The sequence below is a fragment of the Pleurodeles waltl genome, chromosome 8, assembly GCF_031143425.1.
Source record: "Pleurodeles waltl isolate 20211129_DDA chromosome 8, aPleWal1.hap1.20221129, whole genome shotgun sequence".
NCBI lineage: Eukaryota > Metazoa > Chordata > Amphibia > Caudata > Salamandridae > Pleurodeles > Pleurodeles waltl.
Window position 1 is genome coordinate 168,209,178 of NC_090447.1, and position 25,579 is coordinate 168,234,756.

General features: G+C 48.4%; 1 protein-coding gene across 1 annotated transcript; it reads right to left on the reverse strand.

Moving 5' to 3' along the window:
• Positions 1-6,327: 6,327 nt before the first annotated feature.
• On the reverse strand, positions 6,328-6,732 carry LOC138249506 (uncharacterized). The gene has a single exon (XM_069203461.1). The coding sequence runs from the start codon at positions 6,730-6,732 to the stop codon at positions 6,328-6,330; it is 405 nt and encodes a 134-aa protein (XP_069059562.1).
• Positions 6,733-25,579: the final 18,847 nt, after the last annotated feature.

Here is a 25,579-nt window from a genome sequence, read left to right on the forward strand (position 1 = left end):
CGACATATAAATTTGCCCCCAAGTTTTTAAAAATATGCACATTTTCTAGGTTTCCCTAGGTGCTGGCTGATCTAGGGCTGAGCCAGGGCAGACAAATCCACAGCTACCCACTTTGCAAAAATAGGTCAAGTTTGAGTTGAGAAATATGATATATCTATGTTGTGTTTTGGGCCATTTTTTGTCACAGTCACTAGACCTGCCCAATGAGCTCCCATTTTTATCAGAAGTATTGTGGGATCATAGAATAGTAGTATATGTGTTACCACCAGGTGGATTTCACTACATTTGTTTCTTCTAAATGTAAGCCAGTCTGTAAGAAAGAAGCCATTTTAAAAAATATTCTCCAAATCCTATGCTTCAACAGGTATTCTAAACTTCTTAGATGTCCAAATAACCAATGCTTCTACATTTCCATTTCAGAAATACATAGGTTATCTTCATACCTATTTTTCACTCTGCATATTTCACCCAATTAAGTGGTCAATACTCAGTATAATGAAAAACCACTGTATGGTGCAGCTTATTTACAAGCCCCATGCCACAGCGTGGCACAGCAAGAGCTTTGTTGTGCCACCCTGCACCACTGGTAAAGGGCAAAGATGTGTTGTATCTTCAAGATACAGCGCACATTTGTCCTCTCCCCCTGCTCTGGTGCACAATGGGCTGCCTAGCACCAACACAGGCACCCTTGCACCATGGTGAAGCTAGGGATGTACAATATGTCACAGACATGAAGCATAAGACATCATTTACATCCCCACAGGTGCCCCAGCCAATCCCAGCGGCGAGGAGGTAGCACCACTATCCAGTCCCCCAACAGAAGATGCCCCCAGTGATGACAGTAATTCTGGACTTCAGGATCTGGATGAACTTCCTGGCCCATCATGGGCCACTAGTCAGCCAACAACCCCAGCCCACTCCGAGTCCACCACAGAGCTTCCCCCCTCAGGATCCAACACCACAGCACCCACCCAATGTCCCCAAGCCTCTGTATCCAGGACAATTCAATCAGCAGTGTGCCCGCCCGTAAAGGGACCCCAGTCAACACCTCACACCCAAGAGAATCAGGGTCCTGAGGTCAGTGGCAGTGGGCCCACAGGCACATGGGGGAAAGGGACACTGGGAGGACAGCTGTGCGCCAGGGGGATGAGAGGCCCAGGGAACCGACTCTCCTGGAGGCACTCACTAATGTCCTGGGGGCTTTCCAACAATCCCAGGACAAGAAGGACCAGATCCTTACCAACATGCAGGAGAACAAGTGGCTGCAGGATATACACCATCAGGAGATCAGGCAAGATTTGCAGACCCTCAACACCACCATGGTCTCCAAAGCAGGTGTGCTGGCTGATATGGCCAACATCATGAGGGACTGGACAGCACACCAGTGGGCCCCTACCACTAGCCAGTCTACTGACCAGCCCTCCACATCTGCTGCAGGTAGTGGACAGGAGGCCCTGCCACAGGACCCACAGGCCACCAGCACCCCTCCCCCTGCAGAAGGTGAACCGCCCGCAAACGTTCCCTGTGACCCAGACAGAAGCCAGAGACACTTGCCAAGACCAAGACCACCGCCAGGAAATGAGACCTTCCTGAATGTCCCCCTTGTGTCCCACCCTGTCTCCTTCTCCACTCTCAACTGCCTTTGCTCCCTTCCTATGGCCCCATGGAAACTGGACATGTGCTACAAACAAACTGGAAAAATACCCTGGACTTACCTCTACCATCACCCCTTTCCATTGCACTTTCCATCTATAATTTGCACTAAAATAAACACCCTTGAACACATCTTGAGTGACAGAGTTTTATATGATGAAAATGTGCAAATATGGAAACAGTCACATCTTGTGCAAATGATCTGAACACTGTGATAGCATACAAATAATACCCTGTAGCTGTCTGTTATCATCAGATCAGTACACAATTGTTATAACACCAACATCTGCAAAACGAGAATGCATAGGTAATAGTACGTTGAGATGCAAAGGAAATGAATGCCATCCTGCTACAGCCACACTGAAAACATCAGTAGTCAGGGGACTGGTCAGTTCCACTGTCTCACATGTGTATCATTAGAAGTATTGACGGACAACTGATGTTCTGTTGTCCACATCCTCATCCTCTGCCTCCTCATCCTCACTCTCCTCAGGGTCCTCTGCTGCCTTAAGGGCATTTCCAATATCCTCCTCCTGCAGATAAGGCACATGTTGTCTGAGGGCCAGGTTGTGCAACATGCAGCATGCTGCTACTATCTGTCAGACCTTGGGTGAGTAGCACATGGATCCCCCTGTCAGATGAAGGCATCTGAACCTGGCCTTCAGGAGGACAAAGGTACGTTTAATGATCTGCCTTGTTTGCCCATGTGCATCATTATACTGATCCTCAGCCCCTGTTATGGCATTCCTCACAGGGGTCATGAGCCACAATAGGTTTGTGTAGCCAGAGCCACCTGCAAGTATTGAGAGACAAATATCAGCCTTAAACAATGGTATAGGGATAACTCCTGAATGCATAAACTGACATACATTGCGTGGGAACTCATGCTCACCTATTACCCATACCCTGTGCCTCTGTAGCTGTGCCATCACATTTGGGAGGCTGCTATTCCTCAGGATGAAGGTGTCATACACCGACCCAGGATATTTGGCAGTGACATGGGAAATGTACTGGTAAGCCAGGCACACCATTTGGACATTGAGTGAGTGAAAACTCTTCTGATTCCTGAATACCTGTTCATCGTGGTGAGGGGGGGACAAATGCAATATGTGTTCCGTCAATTGTCCCGAGAATGTTAGGTATATGTCCCATTGCATAGAATCCTGCCTTCACAGTGGCCAAATCTCCCACCTGGGGGAAAGCAATGTAGCTGTACATGTGTTTGACCATGGCAGACAAAACCCTTGCCAGCACTATTGAGAAGACTGGCTGTGACATTCCTGCTGCCAAGCCCACTGTCACTTGGAAAGAGCCAGTTGCCAGGAAATGGAGCACTGATAGAACTTGCACAAGAGGGAGGATCCCAGTGGGATGACAGACAGATCAGACCAGGCTCCAATTGAGCACACAGCTCTGTGATTGTGACCCCGTCCAGTCTATAGGTGAATATTATGTGCCTGTCCTCCTTGGTAGCCAAGTCCAAAAGGGGTCTGTACACGGGGTCTTGTCTCCTCCTCCTATTCATCTGCAGTGGTAGCTATCTAAGGGACCCAAGAGTAGGGTGTCACAATTTGAACAATGGAACCACCACCTCAGTGTGCACATAGCATTAATGTGATGGGACAATGGGAATGGCAATGTATGTGCAATTTATAGCAATGACGCAGTTCTTGATTATCTGAACGTTGTCCACCACCATAAAATGGCGACCACCTGTCCTGCATGTAGGGACAAGTGAAAGTGGTGTAACTCCGCCGGCGTTGGGTGTCATGGAAGGAAGGAGGTCTTGCACCACTGTGCTATTCCTCATTGGTTAATATGGGGCTCTATGGAGTGCAGTGGCCAATGGGGATCACCCGCGGCAGTGTCAGTGTACACCGCCGCGGACGTGACCGCCACTTGCTGTCTATAACCTCACTTCATTCCTGACTTTCCACAGAACAACGCCTATACTGCGTGTGTTGATGTGACCTGTGTCTGGATCCTGCCATGGCCCATGTGATCAGGGAAAGGGCCCCTGCCTTCATTTCAGAGGAGTTGGAGCACTTGGTGGATGAGATCCCACCCCAGTATGGACAGCTGTGTGGGCCTCCAGATCAACAGGTGAGTACACCTTGGGCACGATGCATGTGACAAGGTTGCATGGAGATGTCTGTTCAAGCATCATGTCATTTGGGGGGTTGAATGTCTGCTGGTAGTGAACATGGTGGGCGCTGGATGGTGTGTGTGTCAATGTAGATGGAAATGGGATTTGTGGGCCATATGTGTGACAGGCTGGATTGTATGTGTAATGGTGTCTTACTGTCTGCATTACCTTTGCAGGTTAGCGCCCATCAGAAGAATGAGACTGTGGTGTGCCATTGCTAAAGAAGTGCGGACCCGGGGGGTCTACAGCAGGTGGAGCACCCATTGTAGGAAAAGGTGCGAGGACCTGAGACGCTGGGTCCGGAAGACTGAGGAGGCCCAGCTGGGGATGGCCTCCCAACAAGGGCGAGGTGCCCATCAGAACCTGACCCCCCTGATAGCCCGCATACTGGCAGTGGCCTACCCAGAACTGAATGGGCATCACAGCAGCCACAAGGGGGTGGGTACAGTGGTCACCAGTTACAGACTCCATTTTGTATTCAGCTGAGCCTTAGCTTCACGTTAAAGGTGCAAGTAGTTTTCCGTACAAAACATGTTATGCAATGTGTTTTCTATTCTGCGTGTTCTTTTCTCACCGAAGGGCTAGGACATAACATGGAGGAGTCAGTCAGCAAGATAACGATGTACTAGAATGATGTTTATGGTACAGCAGGGAATGGTTTAGTTTTGAGAAAGACACCTTGGGATTTTTGCCAAGTTCCAACTGTTTTTCTTTCAAAGCTGACCTAAAATAGCCAGCACTTTTTTAATACTTATTACAGAGCAGGAGGTTTTTTCCCAGAAAACTCCTTCCTCGTTTGTTTAAGATATCTGAGAGACCAAGTTGACAGTGGAAATTTCAGAGACCTCAATCAGGATTTAGACGTTGAATGCCTGATATATTTCCCATGAGGGTAGAGCTCTCTCTTTCTCGTTGCGGTCGAACCGGGGTCAACAACTTGCTGGCAGGAGAAAGATGAAGCACCAGATAGGCCCTACAGTGATGATTTTTTTATTTTATTATTTGCTTTGCATTGTGTATGAATATATATGCATATATCAATATAGGTGTTTGTATCTTTGCATGTATATATTTGCTGTGTATAGATTGAAGATGCTTTGTACATGGTCTCACTTCATTTTGGCACATTTTAAAAGTACACTTTTGGTCATACTGGCCTTCCTTCATGACCCTTGCAAAAAGATATAATAAATATCTTCTTTGGAATAAGAGGTGCATTCCAGAGAATCTTTACAACTCCTCTCAATCCTGATCCCGGTGTGTGATGGTAATGTGTATGCCAACTGTGGTGTTGGTGCTGTAATTGACCATGTGCTCCCTTTCTGTCTCCCCTCTTTTTTCTTCTGTCATCCTGTCCATGTGTGCATTAGCATCATCTGGTGGAGGAGCAGGGGCCCTGGTGACAGAGGGAGCTGCATCCCACAGGACCCAGGAGGCAGAGTCCACCGATGCCGAAGAAACCAGTGGGACAAGGGGCGAGGGGAGCACCATGGCAGAAACAGGAGGTGACAACACTGAGGCCCTCATCATGACATTGGTGGTAAGTGATAAAGTGGCAGAAATACCGGCAACGGGCCGGCGGTAATTACCACCAAATTATTACCCTGGCTGTGAGGACTTCCATAGACAGCCAAGGTACAATGCCATCCGAAAGGGCATTAACAGCATGCACGCCGGCGGTCATCATCAACAGCCAGGCGGAAGACAAAGTACCGCCCACCATATTATGACACAGCAAACTGCCAGGATTTCCGGGGGGTACCAACACCATCCAAAAGCCTGGCAGGAACAGAACGAAGAAAATGAAAGACTCACCAACAAGTACACAGAGGACTCCGCTGCCGCCATTGAACAGGAACTTCAAGTCTTCCTGATGCTCTTCTAAGCCATGCTCCACCTGAAACACCAATGCCGATGAAGACAACGACGGTGAGTACAGCCGCCTATCACACAAGGGAGGGAGGGAGAGAGGAAAAAGAGTGCGACACACACACGCACAACACACACCAGACAGACATACACCATACACACAACCAGTTGCAGATGTAAACAAAAGGCACACAACACACAGCACAATAAAACAAGGACCAGATTTCGGAAGTACTGAAAATGTATTAGCAAAGGAAAAGCCACCACATGAACCAGATATGTACAATTGTCCACAAAGGGGCACTGCCCAGTCCAAAGTACAAAGGGCCCACATGACCATTGGGCACAGTCCGAGGCCCAACTTGTCTCCTGACATCGTTTTGCAAGTGGGTAGGCACCTCAGGGGGTGGGAGGTGGGGTGCACCTCAGCCGAATTCGGGAACTTTCCCACTGGTTCTGGAGGGGGGTCCATGCCGATTTCTCTGTGCTGGGGAGTGTAAGGCCACAGTCTCTCAGGTCGGTGACTTTCCCACTGGTTCTGGAGGGGGCTCCATGCCATTTCTCTGTGCTGGGGAGTGCAAGGTCACAGTGTCTCAGGTGGGTGACTTTCCAACTAGTCCTGGAGGGGGCTCCAAGTACAGCAGCCCCAGGAGGGTAGCCTACATCCCTTCTTCTGAAGGTGACGGCTGCACTGTCTCATCTGGAGGTGAGGGCTGCACTATGTCAGCAGGTGAAGGCGCCTCCCGGGCAGCCTCTGCTGGAGGTGAAGGCTGCACGGTCTCAGCAGGTGAAGGTACAGCCTCTGCAGGACGAGTGGCTTGCATTGCCTCAGCTGGAGATGAGGGCTCTGTGACCACTGGTGATGGTGTCACCCTGCCAGCCTCTGCTGGAGGTGAGGGCTGTACTGTGTCAGCAGGTGAAGGGGCAGCTTCTGCAGGATGAGTGGGCTGCACTGCCTCAGCTGAAGGTGAGGGCTTCGTCACCACTGGTGGTGGTTGTGTCATCCTGCCAGCCTCTGCTGGAGTCAAGGCCTCCTTCCCCTTCATAGCAGGAGTGGAGGGCATCTTCCCTCTTCATAGCAGGAGTCAAGGGCTTTCTCCCCTCCATAGCAGGAGGTGCGGCCTCCTTCCTTTTCATGGCAGGAGGTGCAGCCTCCTTCCCTTCATGGCAGGAGTCGAGGGCTTCTTCCCCTTCATGGCAGTGGCTGTGAGATCCTTACCCTTCCTGGCTGGTGGAGTGGGATCCATCACTGTCTTGCCTCCATGACTAGGAGGTACCTCCACTGTCCATGTGGACTGTTTGGCTGAGGTGCTGGGCTGGGTCGTTGGGACGCTGCAATTACGGGAAGGACAGGGGGGGGGGAATAGGTCAAGTTGGCCAAGTAAAATATTTTTAGGGATGGTGGGGCGGGAAGAGGGAGGAGGGATGGGAGTGGAGGGTGAGGGAGTGGTTGTTGGAGGAGTACATCTATGGACTTGGGTGCAGGTGCATGGGGAGTGAGCTGATGTGAGGTGGATGGCGGTTGGGTGTATGAGTGCTTGTGTTTGTGACCTTTAGGAGAGGGGACAGACAGGATTGGAGAGGATACAGGGGATGCATGCATGGGAAAAACCTGGAAGAACGAGTCCGGAACCACGAAGTTGTGAAAAAACGAAAGCGAAACAATGCTTTCGTTTCCACGGCTTCCTGGTTTTGTCACCTTAACCACGCATGTCTGAACAGCGTACATGCGTGGTTAAGGTAAAGAAGAAGGGAGTCGGAGTCGACGCGGTTAAGGAGGAGGTAAGTTGGGCTGCAACTGGGGCTGTTTTTTTGGGGGGTCAGGGGGTGGGGGAGGTGGGGTTTCGGGGTGATTAGGGTTTAGGGGGGCAGGGTTTAGGTTTAAGGGGTGGGTTGGGGTGTTTAGATTTTAGGGGTGGGGTGGGGAATCAGGGTATTTTTAGTTTTTGGGGCGGGGGACTGTTTTTATGGCAGGTGGGGGGCTAGGGGTGATTAGGATTTGTGGGGTCAGGGTTTAGGTTTAATGGGTGGGTTGGGGGTTGGGGTGTTTAGGTTTTAGGGGCAGGGGCAGGGGTGGGGACTCTGGGTATTTTTAGTTTTTGGGGTGGGGTGGGGTGGGGGCATGGGTGATTAGGGTTTGGGGGGTGGGGGTCAGGGTTTAGGTTTAAGGGGTGGGTTGGGGAGTTGGGGTGTTTAGGTTTCAGAGGTGGGGTGGGGACTCGGGGTATTTTTAGTTTTTGGTGTGGGGTGGTGGGCTGGGGGTTATTAGGGTTTGAGGGGAGGGGGTTGGGGTTCTGGTAATTTTGGGGGTGGGGTTTGGGGTTGTTGTAGGGATGGGGGGCGTGGTCATTTTTGGGGGTGGGGGATGGGGGGAAGCATGCTGGATTGTGCATGCTGATTGCTAATGCCTTTACCAGGAATGCATTTACAGCGGCAGAATCGTTGTAAACTCATTCGTGGTAAAGGCAATAGTGGTTAGAATGAGGTTGTTGTTCCGACCTCATTGTTAAGCCACAGGGGCTTGAAGCACCCGTGATTCCGACATATAACCGCATGCATGGATATTGTGGAGGTGTCTGCTAGTGAGATGTGTGTGCTTCTTGGTGTGGTGATGCTGGTGGTGGATGTTGATGCTGTGTATGCAGGTTTGAGTGTGGACATGCCTGTGTTGGAGGTAGAGAAGGAGGAGGAGGGGGAGACAGTGGAGGCAGTGGATGTGGTTGTGTCTGCAACTGTCTGGTGTATGTGTGAGTGCTTCTGTGTTGAAGTGTAGTGCCACTCTTGTGTGTTGTCTTGTGTACATGCTTGCCTGTATGTGTGCATGGGATGGGTTGGGGTTCAGGAGACTGGGAAGTGGTAGTTGGAGGGGGGACGCTAGGAACAGGGACAATGGCTGCCATCAGAGAGGAGGCCAGAGCCTGAATCAATCTCTGGTGGGCCGCCAATCCACCATGGATGCCCTCCAGGAATGCATTGCTGCATCTGGGAGGCCAGCCCTTGGATGGCATTCACAATGGTTGACTGCCCTACAGAGATGGCTCTCAGGAAGTTAATAGCTTCCTCACTGAGGGCACCAGGGCTCACTGGGGCAGGGCCTGAGGTGTGGATACCTTTGGTAGACAAAATGTTATGTAGACCTGAGCAAAGGACTCAGCAGTGGCAGTGTGTGGGGGGAATCCCAGACGTTACTGGGTTCATATTAATTGAATTTACCAACAGTTATTAGTAATCTTTGCATTTAAACACAACATTATAGTGTTTCTCACATGTGGTTTACTATCCGTGTAATATGGTGAACCCTTTATAATGTCAATAGGCCAGTTACATCTAAATTGATACCACCATAAAATTGTGATGTGCTGTCTGGTATGGGTACTGTGGTTATGGGGATCATAGCCTTTTAGGGGTCAAATGTGATTTCATAAAGCCATCAGAGGTAGTTTCAATCTGCCTTATGAATATGTTTGTAAATGAATGTGAAGTATGTTTGTGCAATGAATGTACTTTTCTTTTTCTAAAGAAAAATCAGTGACTGGATGATCAGTTAGTGAGTGTTATTATTGCATGCCAGCAAATTACAGCCAGCAAATGTGATTACTATCCAATACCACCTCCCCTGGGTAGACGTTTGACTGCTCTGCTTCAGTGTTCTAAGAATGTCAAATACTAAGAGGGGGTGCTTGTTTTCCAGTGAGGGGAAATTGTTTACCTATTACTTGCAAATGCCTCAAATCTTGCACAACTAATTACCCAATTTCCTTTTATACCTCTTCTCATACCAACTCTCTACCTCTCTCTCTTATTCTCACAACCTCACCTCACTCTACTACTCCTTCTATGTCTTTGTCTCTCTATCCCCTCTTTTTACCATAATTCTCTTTGTATTATAGACCTCTGTCTGCACCTCCTTTCCTATGTCAACTCACCCTCTGCTTCTCACTTCCCTGGCTATCTTTCTTTCTCTTTACACATATGCCTACCTCAACTCTCCATATTTAATTCTGTTCCTCAAAGGTCTAAGTCACCCTTTCTTTCTTGTTCTGTATCAGTCTCACCTCTATTTCTCAACAGCATCTCTGTCTCTCCAGCTTCACCACTTTTCTCTCTACACATCTCTCTTTTTGTCTTTGAAAACCTCTCTTTACCTTTCACTATGCCTCACTTCGCTCTCGACCTGATCTGTCTTTATATAGTTTTTGAAAATGTTGTGCTTTAAAATCAAAATGTGCATTCTTTTTAGTGTGCAGATCAATTGAACTACATATGAATTCACATATGCCTTACGATATGCAGCTTTTATAAACAAATTTGCTATGACATGTTAAAGTGTATATTCCTGGTTTAGATTAACTGGGCCTCAGTTAGGCATTAACACAATCATATCCAAAATGGATACTGTAACATGTTTATATTTCTGTCTGACATTACGCGAAACAGGATGTGAATGTGTTTATTTAGAAGAGAGCCCACTAGAAGAAACTTTTTGCAACATTTGCAGGGACCTTCTGCTTGCATATGGTATTGAATTTATTCACAATGGTTCACATTTTTTTTATGTGACTAATTTGTGCCACCTTGCATTGCCCTGCATGACTTGGTAAATCTGGAGTAGTGAAAGGCAGTCAAGACACGGTCTTGCATTACCCTGCCTTGAAAACGCTTTATATGGGTGGAGCGCGGGTGGGAACACCCTCCCCACCAGCCTCAGGACCACCCAGGACCACTCCGCATTCCGGAGACTCCTCAAGACCTGGCTTTTCGAGCAGCAGTAACCCCCCTCCCCCCTAGCGCCTTGAGACCCGCACGGGTGAGTAGCACGCTTTATAAATGTTAATGATTTGATTTGATTTGATTTCCGATTTTGCATATTATTCTGAATTATTTCTATTGCTCAGAGCCTTCATGGCAATGGCTCGATGTATTTACGGAGAACATTGCTGCATCTGCATTTGACTCTTTCTGTATTATACCTTTGAATTTTGTAACAGGCCTTTAAGGGGTTTTCTACATTCCACTCTAGAACTCATTTTAGAGTCAGTCTTTTCTTTAATGACTTTGTTTTGAAATATCTGTTTTGAAGTTTGTCTCTGGAACACATTTCCTCATTAGTTAAGATAACATCATACCCAATTCACCCACCATCCAGGAGCACCTATGAGATATATATTTTTAGGGGCACATTGTGTCCATAGTTCTCCTATCATGTTGACCATATTTCTATCTCATCTCCCTCTCCCTTGCAGCTCTTTATACTTATCTCTGTGCCTCACCTTACTACCTGTCTTCCTGTGCTGCTCTTTTCCTTTCCCTTTCACTAATATTCACTCACCTTAGATCTAAGTTCCTCTACCCCACTCCAAAACCTTATCTATATCTCCACCTCTCATTCTCTACATACATCATCCTCTTCCTAGCACTATGTATTTTTCTTTCTGGCTACCTCATCTTTGTCTGTCTATGTTATGGTATGCTATGGTATGTCATGTTATGTTACATTATGTTATGTACACGGCAAAAACAAAACATGTAATTAGTTTAAGGCATCAACCAATGTTCAGATGATGTTACAGCAGTGTTACAGCAGGCAGTCATAATATTAACAATTGTGAGCATTTTTTGTACAAATTTGTAACAGAACAAAGAAAAATGCGGCTTTCATGTCATAGATCTCACCTTGTTTTCAGATATGCATGGATAGGGATTATTTATTTATTTGGAGATCATTTGGGTGGCTATAGTTTCTAACGTGTATAGGCAAGAATTTCAAGCCTACGTGAATTATGGACTATAACACAAAATCACACCGTCACACAATGCTGTTCCTGCTGGGCTGTGGCTTAATGATGGACTGCAGCACATGGCTGATTAGGCATCACACATGGATTGGTTAGGCTGTGAAATGGAAGTCATTATGCCAATGGGACTCTGGAATGACTCGGTAGTTGGGAGTGCAGGACAGGTGTGGCATGCAATGGAGCCTTTGGTGTTGCTAGCTGCATGTCCTATTCCCCTGCCATGTCTGGGATCATGTAATGGAAAGCAATATTTTCACAAGACTTCTTCATTTGCACTTCCCAAGAGCCTTAGCCATTGCTCATATACTCCTTTGCTCCTTGTTGGGTTGTTTTTATATAGTCAGGAGCAGTGCTAGAAATCCTATTGCCAATATAGTGGAAACTTTATTTGACGTTTTGGTAGAATCCTCATGGTCTGCACCGCTGTGTTATAAGACACTTGCAAGAGTGCCAACAGCATAATGGGATGTACTTCTCCTGTTGTGCCTCAGAAGGTTGTATGTCACTACTTTAATGACCACAACATCAGTAGATAGATAAATAGATGTTACCTAATTCAATATACATTGAAAATGAGTGATGCCATAATTAAATATTTTCTTGTAATTTATTTTCACTTCTTTTTTTAGTGAAATTCACTGCAGTCATTTCAATTGGTCTGCACCTTTGCAATTCCACTGAGTGGCCTGTGTACCATGTGTGATCACTTCAAGGCTAGATAGGTGAACAGTGAGCCAGATTGGCTAGGAACACTACTTGAGCAAGTTTGGCTGTTTTATTTTGTGAAAGAGGCTTCCTCCAGATTGACTAACTCATTTGTTGGTGTCTCACAACATTATCTACACAAAGTATGGCTAACACCAGTGCTTAGTTATGCTGGTGGTTTCTGGTGCTCTGCACCGGTACTTAATTGTCAACACGTGCTTATAGCAGTCTGCCACATGGTGGTACTGTTTGTCTAATTTAGTATTGAGCACAACAGCAGTTGTTTATTAATTCAATCTACATTAAAAATGAATTACACTTGCTGTCAAAGTAATTTTGTTAGCTTAGCTTTTAGGGCCTGGAATAGTCTGAATTGTCACACTCGCAGGAATGTGATGGTTAGTAGTTGTATTGGTGCTGTCTCAGGCAGTGCTAGCAGGGGCAATGGGAGGTACAAGCTGCAATGGCCAACAAGGGCCTTGGCACATTTTTTTTAAATTCAGCACTGGCTAATATTGCACATATCTTTCGGAATAGAATAGTTTCAATTTGCAACTATTATGCTGGAATTATGTGGAAAAGCTAGGTGTAATGATATGAACTCAGCCCACCGTTCTTAAAATATAGATTTTTCCTGCCATGCAATTCAAGTTGACTCCTATTATTTCTTTATATTGTTTTTTAAGTTTATGAGACTGATCGAGACAATTGATTGTTGTTGGTATTTCTAATTGGATTAGTCGACTGCCCTTTCTCTATTTTCTAGATGAATTATGGAATTCGTATGAAATCGAGCCCACTCCAAGTTCAATCCATTTCATTTAAAGTAGAACCACTAATAACTAGAATTTCCAACAGTGTATAAAAAACTGAGGCTATGAGATGTTTGTAATAGGTAAGAGAAAGGTAAGATAAAGTAGAACTCGAGTAAATGTACACAATACTACCTTCCCTGCATGTGAGCACAAAATAAGTGAGCCAGAACATCTGCTGTTTTTCTTACTACCCTTAATTAGCCAAATTAAGCAGCATCATGATGTGTAGTAAAGACTGAAAACTTTCGCTTTCTTCTACTGCCTAAACAGATGGGAAGAAGAAATACATGTGTTATTTTTCTTCTTTTTTTCACGGTTCTGCCATATGCTCCATGATGTTCAATAATTATATGAGGAACAAGAGATCAGGAATCACACTTTTCAATAATGTTACCAAAACACAAAAGACTGCTGTACTCATGCTGCATTACAAATAAAACTGATGCATAAATGTCACTCCATTTAAGCATTATATAGGTTAAACACACAATATGCAAGATGTAAGCAATAAAATAGGCTGATGAGAATAAAGTACAATGAATGACTCACAAGGAATTATTGTCCGGAAAGAGTTTGATAACACCAAAAACTACAGTTTTTCATATTTTCTGTGATTTATTATACCAAAAGTCACAGTGGTATTTAATTTGTTTAGTTAAGGACAGTGCAAAAGAAGACCATGTGTAAAATGTGTACAGAACATGCTTGTCTCGTAAAACCAAAATAACATTTCTAAAAAGGTGGCTCAACATTTAAATTTTCCTGATTTGAACATTATACTGCCTTTTACTTAGGCTTGGAACATTTCTCAGCAGATGATTAGGAAATGTAATCGTTTTTGGCAAAGTAACAGTTTTTCTCATTTCCAAAAAGCAAATACTAAACCCAGGTCCCAAGTAACAAGCTAAACAAAACTGTAACTGTATCTTCTTACATTCCTGAAAGCAGCTCACCTTCTTTTGCAGCCTATGTGCATTACATATTTTGCAATGATATTGTAACATAAGGATACACCTTTGAAAAGGGTGAGGAATATCAGACTAATAGGTCATGCAGGGAAGTGAGTGCAAAGAACGAAGAAAGAACATTTTCCAGAATGCATCCTACAGGAAAATTCAAATGTCCCAAATTTGTGTGTGATCTAGAGCTGTTGGTGCTAAAATTCCTCAGGGATCTAGAACCGTTGTTACTAAAATTCCTGTATCATTAACACGTTGAATACAGGACAAAGCTCTGCAACTGTCTCCTCTTCATGGGGCTGGCAGGCCGATGGTTGGCCCGCAAGCCTTGTAATGAGGCCCTAACTTTTAACAAAAGTACAACTTTACTAGTAGTAAAGTTAGACTTTTGGTCTAAGTTAGACTTTGGGTCTAAACTTAGATCAAAAGTCTAAATGTACTTCTAGTAGACTTAGACTTTGGCGGTCATTCTGACCCTGGCGGTAAAAACCGCCATGGCCGTGGTCCGCGGGAGCACCGCCAACAGGCTGGCGGTGCTCCTTTGGGCATTCTGACCGCAGCGGTACAGCCGCGGCCAGAAGCGGAAAGTCGGCGGTGTACCGCCGGCTTTCCGCTGCCCAGGGGAATCCTCCATGGCGGCGCAGCTTGCTGCGCCTCCATGGGGATTCCGACCCCCATACCGCCATCCTGTTCCTGGCGGTTTCGGCCGCCAGGAACAGGATGGCGGTATGGGGTGTCGTGGGGCCCCTGCAGTGCCCATGCCAATGGCATGGGCACTGCAGGGGCCCCCGTAAGAGGGCCCCACTTAGAATTTCAGTGTCTGCTTAGCAGACACTGAAATTCGCGACGGGTGCTACTGCACCCGTCGCACCCCTTCCACTCCGCCGGCTCCATTCGGAGCCGGCTTCCTCGTGGAAGGGTGTTTCCCGCTGGGCTGGCGGGAGGCCTTTTGGCGGTCGCCCGCCAGCCCAGTGGGAAACCCAGAATGACCGCCGCGGTCTTTTGACCGCGGTACGGTCTTTTGACCGCGGTACGGTCTTCTGGCGGTTCCCGCCGCCCGCCAAGCTTGGAATCACCCCCTTTATGTCTAAACTTAGACTTCAGGTCTAAACTTTTGGTCTCAGTTTACCTTTGTGAATCGGGCCCTTAGTTTAGGGCTTAGATGTAGACTTCAATTTAGACTTTAGGTCAAAACTTAGACATTTGGTCTATGTTTACCTTTGTTAATCAGGCCCTTAGTTTAGACCTATTAGTAGTAAAGTTAGACTTTTGGTCTAAGTTAGACTAAGTTAGACTTTTGGTCTAAACTGAGACTAAGGGGGTCATTGCAACATTGGCGGTAAAAGCCGCTTACCGCCGTGCAGAAGACAGCCAACACACCGCTGTGGCCGTGGAAATCTGCCAAAGCTATTATGACCCACATCTGGAAATCCGACAAAATTCAGACACCCACAGAAGTCCGCCACACCAAAGGTCAGTGATAAACTGGCGAAAACAAAACCGACACCGTCACGCCAACGGAAATACGCCCATGCTATCACGACCCACGAATCCACGCGGCGGTCTTTCATCCGCGGTATTCCATTGGCGGTACACACCGCCGCGCTCAAAATACACACACTTTTACAAAACCCCGCCACATTGGACAATTCGAAAGACACACACCTGAGACACATACACACACCACTCCCACACACTCAATACAATATAAAACACACACCCACATCACCCACAAACCCCTACGACAACAATTGAGAATGAAGCACAGAGAGAGACACCACCATCCACAAACTAGCAGCCAGAGACACTCAACACCATCACCCACAATACTTCCAAGCACAAAACACCACACACCACTACATATCACCACACTTATCACCACATACACCACCCAACACATCACCTACACCACCCCATGGCACGGCAAAGACACCCCAGGTTGTCTGAGGAGGAGCTCAGGGTCGTGGTGGAGGAAATCAGACGGGTAGAGCCACAGCTATTTGGCTCACAGGTGCAGCACACCTCCATTTCTAGAAAGATAGAGCTATGGAGAAGAATAGTCGACAGGGTCAACGCAGTGGGACAGCACCCAAGAAATCGGGACGACATCAGGAAGAGGTGGAATGACCTATGGGGGAAGGTGAGTTCCGTGGTCTCCAGACACAACATTGCGGTACAGCGGACTGGCGGAGGACCCCCACCTCCTCCCCCACAACTAACAACATGGGAGGAGCAGGTCTTGACTATTCTGCATCCTGAGGGCCTCGCAGGAGTCGGTGGAGGAATGGACTCTGGTAAGTCAAATCTTAACTATCATATCCCCCACCCTACCTGCATGCTATCACATACCCCCACCCTCGCCCCCACCCCTATCACTCCAACTCCTCACAAATATACCAATATCACAAAACACCCATCCCAGCACCAAGCCCTGCATGCAAAAACAAAGCATGGACATCCATCACTAAAGCATGCCCACTGCACATACCCATAACACCCCCCTCAACCATCATCACACAATCCCCCACACAGGAATGCTAGCACTGGGGTACACGGTCACCCACCCATTGCACACCGTGAAGCACACAGATGCAATAATCATGCCTTTCCACCCCTGCAGGACCACTACCCAACGTCACCAGACAGGAGGGTCCAGACATCTCCACCCCACCCACAGTAGAGGCCCACAGTGATGACAGCAGCACTGTCCACCTGGATATAGATGACCAGCCCGGACCATTGTGGGCCTCGGGACAGTCGGTTCCCCTCACACAGGCACAGCCCACCACAGAGCTTCCACCCTCTCGTAACACCAGCACAGCACCCACCCAGCGGGCCCATACCTCCGTCCCCAGGACCTGTCAATCAGCTGTGTGTCCACCACTACAGGGAACCCAGGATAACCCACCACCCCAACAACAACCGGGACCTGGGGGCAGTGGTAGTGGGCACACAGTCTAGGGGAAGGAGGCACAGGAACACAGGGGAACTGGGAGGGCTGCCGTGCGACAGGGGGCGGACAGGCCTAGGGAACCCACTCTCCACGAGGCCCTCTCCACCATCATGGGAGCATATCACCACTCCCAGGAGACAATGGCAAAGGTACTGGCCAAATTTCAGGAGACCCAGTGCCTGCAGGAGGAACAGTATTTGGGCTTCAGGGAGGAACTCAGAACCATCAGCACCGCCCTGGGCACCATCGTAGGGGTGCTGAAGGAGATACTGAACACCAGGAGGGACACTGTGGCACTCCAAGGGGCCCCTGACACTAGCCTGGACGATGATCTGCCCACCACCTCCGCCGGCGCTAGTGGACAGGAGGCACCGCCACAGGACCTCCACACCAGTACCCCACCCCCTGCAGACGGAGAACCACCCCGCAAGCGGTCCCTGAGAACCAGGAACAAGACAGAGCACGATGCCAAAAGCCCCGCCAAGAAATAAGACAACCCTGATTGTCATCCTACTGTCCCACTTTGTAACCCTGTCCATATTGGAACTGCCCCAGCTCCACTTCCTATGCCCATATGGGCAATGCACCTGTGAGACTAATAGACTGGACTCTGCCATAGACATTCCTCCACCATCACCCCTCACCATGTTACAACCCCCCTCCAATATTTAGCACTACAATAAACACCCTTGAAGCACAAAACAACCTGGAGTCAGTGTGTGATTTAGAAAATGTATATTACCAATGACAGTGACAAAACACGTTCTCAAATGTAATGTCAACATACCTATGTCACACATCTCAAGTCCATGAGGACTCTAAGCAGATGACACACGTTGGAAACCACACCTGTGAAACCGTAAGGGAAACGTACAACTCAGTTACCATATACTGGTTGAAATCGACAGACAGGATAGAGGTAGAAGTGTGAAAGTACTTGTAGTAGGCAGGAATGTATTCTCACCTGTGTGTCACTGGAAATATTCCTGGATAACTGAGTCCCTGTTGTCAATGTCTTCTTCCTCTGCTTCCTCCTCATCACTTTCCACAGCCTCCACAGCTGCCACAACACCGTCATCTGGACCATCCGCCTGCAGAAAAGGCACCTGTCGTCGCAAAGCCAAATTGTGAAGCATACAGCAGGCCACGATGATCTGGCACACCTTCCTTGGTGAGTAGAAGAGGGAACCACCTGTCATATGGAGGCACCTGAACCTGGCCTTCAGGAGGCCGAAGGTGCGTTCGATCACCCTCCTAGTCCACCCATGGGCCTCATTGTAGCGTTCCTCTGCCCTGGTCCTGGGATTCCTCACTGGGGTCAGTAGCCATGACAGGTTGGGGTACCCAGAGTCGCCTAATAGCCACACCCGGTGCCTCTGGAGTTGACCCATCACATAAGGGCTGCTGCTATTCCGCAGGATGTAGGTGTCATGACTGAGCCAGGGAACATAGCATTTACCTGGGAGATGTACTGGTCTGCCAAACATACCATCTGTACATTCATGGAATGATAACTCTTCCGGTTCCTGTACACCTGTTCACTCCTGTGGGAGGGACCAGAGCTACATGGGTCCCATCAATGGAACCTATGATGTTAGGGATATGTCCAAGGGCATAGAAGTCACCTTTCACTGTAGGCAAATCCGCCACCTGAGGGAAAACGATGTAGCTCCGCATGTGTTTCAGCAGGGCAGACAACACTCTGGACAACACGTTGGAAAACATAGGCTGGGACATCCCTGATGCCATGGCCACTGTTGTTTGAAATGACCCACTTGCAAGGAAATGGAGCACAGATAGCACCTGCACTTGAGGGGGGATTCCTGTGGGATGGCGGATTGCTGACATCAGGTCTGGCTCCAACTGGGTACACAGTTCCTGGATTGTGGCACGGTCAAACCTGTAGGTGATGATTAAATGTCGCTCCTCCATTGTCAACAGGTCTACCAGTGGTCGGTACACCGGAGGATTTCGCCATCTCCTCACATGTCCCAGCGGACGGTGCCTAGGAAGGACAGCAGCGACCACAGAGTCAAACAACTCAGAGGTATGTACCCACCGTCTACACAGAACACGAAACATAATCCAAAAAGTTGCCTGTATGTGTGTTGAGTCTAGGCCTAGGTATGTGTGACACACTTAAAAATGAACCCACGTGGGCCCCTGAAATGGCGGCTGCCTGACCTCTAAACTGGGACAATGGGATGTGAGGTAACTGCGCTGGCGTTGTACACCGTTGCGGTAGGCGGTCGAAGACCGCTGCGCAATGCTGCATTGATTAACATTGGACCCTATGGGTCCCAGGAGCCAATGACGAAGTGCGCCAGCGGTGATGGTACGCACCGCCGTGGACGTCACCCCCGCGGACGTGACCGCCATTTTCTATCTGTTCAATCACTCGATACCTGATCTTCGACAGGCGAGGACCTACACTGCAAGTGCTGCTGTGACCTCGGTCTGGAAGGGACAATGGCTCGTGCGTCTGGGGAAAGGCCCTCTGCCTTCACCGCACAGGAGTTGGAGAAGCTTGTGGACGGGGTCCTCCCACAGTACACGCTACTCTACGGTCCTCCTATACCAACAGGTAAGTACACAGGGAGCACGTTGTATGGGCTATGCCTGAGTGGAGAGGGCTGGTCGTAAGAAGGAAAGGGCCACAGTTCTGCGTGCATGAAGGATTGTGAATGCATGTGCCACATGGCAAGGGTAGGGATGTGGGCCACTCACTTCGACGGTGCAGTTGCTAATGACTTCTCTTCTTCCCCTGTACATTTCATTTAGGTCAGCGCCCACCAGAAGAAGGATATTTGGCGTGCCATCGCCAAGGACGTCCGGACCCTGGGGGTCCACCACAGACGGAGCACCCACTGCCGTAAAAGATTGGAGGAAATTCGCCGCTGGAGCAAGAAGATGGTGGAGGCTCAGCTGAGGATGCCTCCCAACGTGGGAGGGGTGCCCGTCGCACCATGACCTCCCTGATGTTCCGGATCCTGGCGGTGGCCTACCCTGAGTTGGATGGGCGCTTGAAGGCATCACAGCAGACACAAGGGGGTGAGTACAATATCATTCTGCGGACTTTGCGCGCAGTGAAGGTGTCTGGGTGGGGGAGGAGGGCTATGGGTTCCCCTAGGCCAGGGCGAGTTCCGTAGGCTAGGCCCCTCCGTAATGCAGGCCATGTGGCACTCCACCCCACCTCTGTAGAGTGCCAAGTACAGGTATACATGCCCCTGTGTCATCTAAGTGTGCAGATGTCGACCATAGCCATGTAGGCCATATCCCAGGAACTGCATCTGTAGAGCCCAACAGCACAGCGTAGTGCAGGGGGCTGCTGTGTCTGTATTGTCCAACGGTAGCGGTAAGCCATGCACTCAACCTGTCTTTCTTCTGTCGCCCCCCCCTTTTTGTGGTCTCCCTATTCTTGTGTGCATCAGCATCATCAGGCAGAGGTACAGTGGCACCGGAGCACGAGGGAGCTGCATCCCACATGGCCAGGGAGGGCCACACCACGGACTCGGAATACACCAGTGGGACGGAGGGCGAGGGGAGCTTCACGGCGGTAACAGGATCTGCAACCAGCGACACGGACTCGTCCTCCGATGGGAACTCCCTTGTGGTGGCGGCAAAATCTGTGCCCCCCACTTCTACAGGTACAGCCGCCACCCCCCCTACCAGCACTGCCCTCCCAGCAGCCCATCAGGCTTCGCCCGTGCCCGCTCACCCAGGAGGGTGGGCATCACCTTCGCCCCAGGCCCCTCAGCCCCTGCCCCTGTCACCTCTGCTGCCCTCAGTGAGGAGGCCATTGACCTCCTCAGGTCACTCACTGTTGGGCAGTCTACCATTTTGAATGCCATCCAGGGTGTAGAAAGGGAATTGCAACACACAAATGCATTCCTGGAGGGCATTCATTCTGGTCAGGCTGCCCTTCATCGAACCCTGCAAACTCTGGCCTCAGCACTGATGGCAGCCATTGTCCCTGTGTCTAGCCTCCCCCCTCCAACTTCCTCCACCCAGACCCAATCCCCTGTACCCCAGCCTATCCCAAGCACACCATCATACCAGCATGCACACATCTCACCACACAAGGGAAGCTCAGGCAAACATAAGCACCACACATCCCACAGGCACTCATGCAAGTATCACACACATACAGACACAGCAACATCCACTGCCTCAACTGTGTCCCCCTCCTCGTCGTCTCCCTCCTCCCTCCCAGTCTCGTCTACACTCTCACCTGCATGCACTACCACTACAGCCACTAGGTCCCGCACCAGCACACCCACCACCACACCCCGCTCACGTGCAGTCACCACCCCCACTACCATTTACACGTCCCCTGTGTCCTCTCCCAGTGTGTCTGTGACGCCCCCTCCCAAAGTACACAAACGCAGGCACACACCCACCCAACATACATCCACCTCACGAACGCCTCCAGCGCATGCACCTGCACCCAATGCCACAAAAGGTACACCTCCTACAACCACCTCCTCTTCCTCCACTCCCAGACCCCCTCCAGCTACCCGTCCCAGTGTTCCTAAGAAACTTTTCCTGACCAAGCTTGACCTCTTTCCCACCCCCCCCTCAAATTCATAGGTCCCGTACTAGCACCTCAGCCAAACAATCTCCGGGACCAGTGGTGCCTGTTGTTAGAGGTATGTGGAGTGCACCGGGCACCAGGGCAGCCAGTGTGACACGGAGCCACAGCACAGCCAGTCCCCCCCTGTGAAGCACCAGAAGTTGGACAGTGCCCGGCGGGAGAGGGGGGAGACTCCAGCCAGCCAAGACGCTCACAAGGGTCCCAGGGGGAGTGTCCACTCAGCTGTGACTCCTCCCAAGGTGGGCAAGGGGCAGAAGAAATCGCCAAAGTCTGGGAGGAGCAGCACGGCGGAGAAGACCGCCATCATCCCCGCTGCCCAAGAGGCCACCGCCAGCCCAATCGTCACTGGCCAGGAGGCCACCGCCAGAGTCAGTGCCCAGGAGGGCAGCCCGATCATCAGTGGCCAGGAGGCCACCGCCAGAGTCAGTGCCCAGGAGGGCAGCCCGATCGTCAGTGGCCAGGAGGCCACCGCCAGCCACAGCCCAGCTGCCCAGGAGGGCCCTGGCAGCCACAGCCCAGCTGGCCAATGAAGGACCGCCATGGCAAGCACCGCTGAACAGGTCAGAAACTGCAAACTCAAGCACCGCTGAACAGGGCAAGCACCGCTGAACAGGGCAAGCACCGCCGAACAGGGCAAGCACCGCCAACTCAAGCACCGCTAGCCCATGAGCAGCAGGGGCAGTGACGCAACTGGGACCGTCACGGGGAGAGTGATGCACTCTGGGCACCAGTCCCCCTCCAGAACCAGTGGAGACATGCATCCACTCAGTCTGTCCTGCACAGGATGAAGCACTCTGGGCACCAGTCCCCCTCCAGAACCAGTGGTGACATGCATCCACTCAGTCTGTCCTGCACAGGATGAAGCACTCTGGGCACCAGTCCCCCTCCAGAACCAGTGAAGACTGTTATCCACTTGAGAGACTGTGGCTTTGCACTCCCCAGGATGGTACAGTGGGCAACCCCCCCACTGTAGAGACTTGAGAGACTGTGGCTTTGCACTCCCCAGGATGGTACAGTGGGCAACCCACCCACTGTAGAGACTTGAGAGACTGTGGCTTTTCACTCCCCAGGATGGTACAGTGGGCAACCCACCCACTTATGAGTCTTGAGAGACTGTGGCTTTGCACTCCCCAGGATACATCAATAGGCATGGAGCCTCCTCGTGGATCTGGCGTGGTGCACTCATCCGGCTGAGGTGCCCCCCCTTCCCTTCCCCCTGAGGTGCCTGTTGTATTTGTATCTGATGCCCCAGCAGTGTTCTCTCCATTTTGATCAGGTATCTTGTGTGGGCCTCGCCCATGCATTTTGGGCCCAGTGGTCCACGGACAATGACTTGTGCATTACCTGCACTACTAATCGTGGTGTATATTTTGTTGAATGTGTATATAAATATATATATGTAGATATTTGGTTACTGTATTTTGATATATTACAATGGTTCCACTCATTTCCTTTGGTCTTTGCATTCTTCCAGGGGGGTTAGGGGTTGTTACTGTAATGTTTGGATATGCATTGCTGTGTGTGTTGTAGTGGGTGAGGGTCGGGGTGGGGGTGTTGCGTGTGTGTGTCCCTGTCTTTTGCCTCCCCCTCCCCTATGTCGTAGGTGCAGTGCTCACCGTTGTCCTTGCCGCCGGCGTTGATGATCGTATAGGAGCAGGAAGACTAGAGCAGGAAGAATATTGTGTTCAGGCTCCATGGTGCCCTCGTTCCTCGTGGAGTGTGTAGAGGTGAGCGTTTTCCCTTTGAAATGGCTGTTTCCGCCGTGTTTTTATCCGCGGTGAATCCGCCCCGGAAAAGGTGGCGGATTGGTAGGTTGTGATACTGTGGGCGGTACTTTGTCTTCCGCCTGTCTGTACCGCCGTGGCGGTTGGAGTGTTAAAGTGGCTGTCTTTGTTGGCGGTTTCCGCCACGGTCATAATTCCCATTTTTTTACCGCCGGCCTGTTGGCGGTCTTACTGTCGCTTTAACACTGTCCGCCAGGGTTGTAATGACCCCCTAAAAGTCTAACTTTACTATTATTAGTAAAGTTGGACTTTTGGTCTCAGTTTAGACCAAAGGTCTAAGGTTAGACTTTCAGTTTAACTTTACTACTAGTAAAGTTAGACTTTAGGTCTAAACTTAGACTTCAAGTCTTACCTTTGTAAAACGGGCCCAATTACTGCAGGTCTAAATTCAGATCCTGGTTCACAAAGGTAAATTTAGACCAAAAGTTTAGACCTAAAGTCTAACTTTACTAGTAGTAATGTTAGACTCGTCATTTAAATGTAGACTTTTGGTTTAGGTTTAGATCAAAAGTCACATATCCAATCACACACCCAGTCAATAACCAGTACAGCAAGTTAAAATACTTATTTATACATTCATACTAAAACAGAAGCCCTTAATAGCTAATCCACTTGTAGTGAGTAATCTAACAGTATATAATGTAAAGTTAAATGTATTCTATGTTTTGTTTCCAGATATTTACTTCTGTTTAAAGAGGAGAATTTAAAATATAGAGAAAGATACAAAGGAGAAAAGCACTGAAGAAACAGTATTATCTGCTCAAAATTGAAAGTAAAAAAGGATGTGATGTGGAGAACGTGTTAGAAAAAAGAGCTACTGGTCAAAGAATTAAGGAGTTTATTAAAACATTATATGGGCAAATTGAAAATGTTGAAAACTTTATTTTAATGAAAAGGAAGGTTTACAATTGATTCACAACAGAGAAGGAGTGAGTCAGGTTGAAAGTGCCTAATTTGACAAGGATGTAAAAACAATTTAATGTTTAGAAGTAGGGTAATACAGACTTTGATATGAAACATGAAGCAGTGTGATAGGAGATGGGCAGCACTGAAGCAAAAACAACATATTGAGAGTGTGGTTGATAAAGCATTTGCCCTGAAGAGTAAACTACTTATTTTTATACTAACCAGAAAGAGAACACTGGATAAAACATTGTTGCCTATAAAGAAAGGAAACAAAAATACTCTAATTCATAAAAGTCACTTTTGCAAACCTTTCAAAGGAGAGTGGACGCATACATGTAATACTGAGCCTTTTTAAAATGAAGAAAGATACTTAGAAGAGAACACATTAGTGCAAGCAGTTGAAAGAATTGGACGATGCTATGCTATGCGGTAAAATATGCTACTCCCATTGCAAAAGAGGAGATGGCTTGTACAAATGTAGAGGAAGAGATAGATGAAAGGTACAAAGAAGGCGAAGACATGCCCCTGTGCTCGAAGGGGACTGTAATAGCATTTGTAGTGTTCACCAGGAATCAATTGATATATTAAGAAGTTTACTACATCAGTTTCCAGAGAGAAGTGTAAAGCAGGAAAATTGCATTGTTATAAGCATTAGATCCATGCAAAGTCAGGAAATATTCTAATTTGCAAGGACACTCACTGGTGTGTCTAGCCAGGAAAGTGTGCACATGCTATTTTCATCATTTTAGAATGTTGGCTGTTCATCATTTAAAAATGCAAAATTTAGATAGAAGACTTTACTTTGTAAAAGGTCCCGTATTGTGTTTAGGAGAAATGAAAAAGCACTTTTGTATATCACAATATCAGAGGTTGAAAACCTCTGTGAAGATATTAATTTACAATTCTTATGTCCTGAAGTGGACTCTGGGCACAATGAGGAGTAGGTATGTTCAGGTGCAGTGAAACAAAACACAGATATTAGTACTGATAACTTTACATGAAAAAGAGCAAAGTCTAATGCACTTTCTACAAAGAAACCAAACTATGTAGATATTTGTTGTCAGTGCCCTTGCTACAAAGGCCACATTCAAAATGCTGATGTGTCCTTGAAAACTAAAGAAGAAACCAGGAAAAAGTGTGTGGAATTTGCAATGTATTTATTTAGGGAGGAAAGTTTTGATTTGTCGACACACCAGATCATTGCTATGACAAATTAGAGGACAAGAAAATGCCTGCCAGAGCACTACACATTAAGTTAGAGGTGGTTAAAATTCCTGAGGAACTTCAACATCTTAATGTTTATGAATGAATATTCATACAATATGGATACCCTTTTCAAGCAATAGTATGCATGGAACCAAAGATTGGTAAACTGTAATCCACTGAGCTTAAGAAAGAGC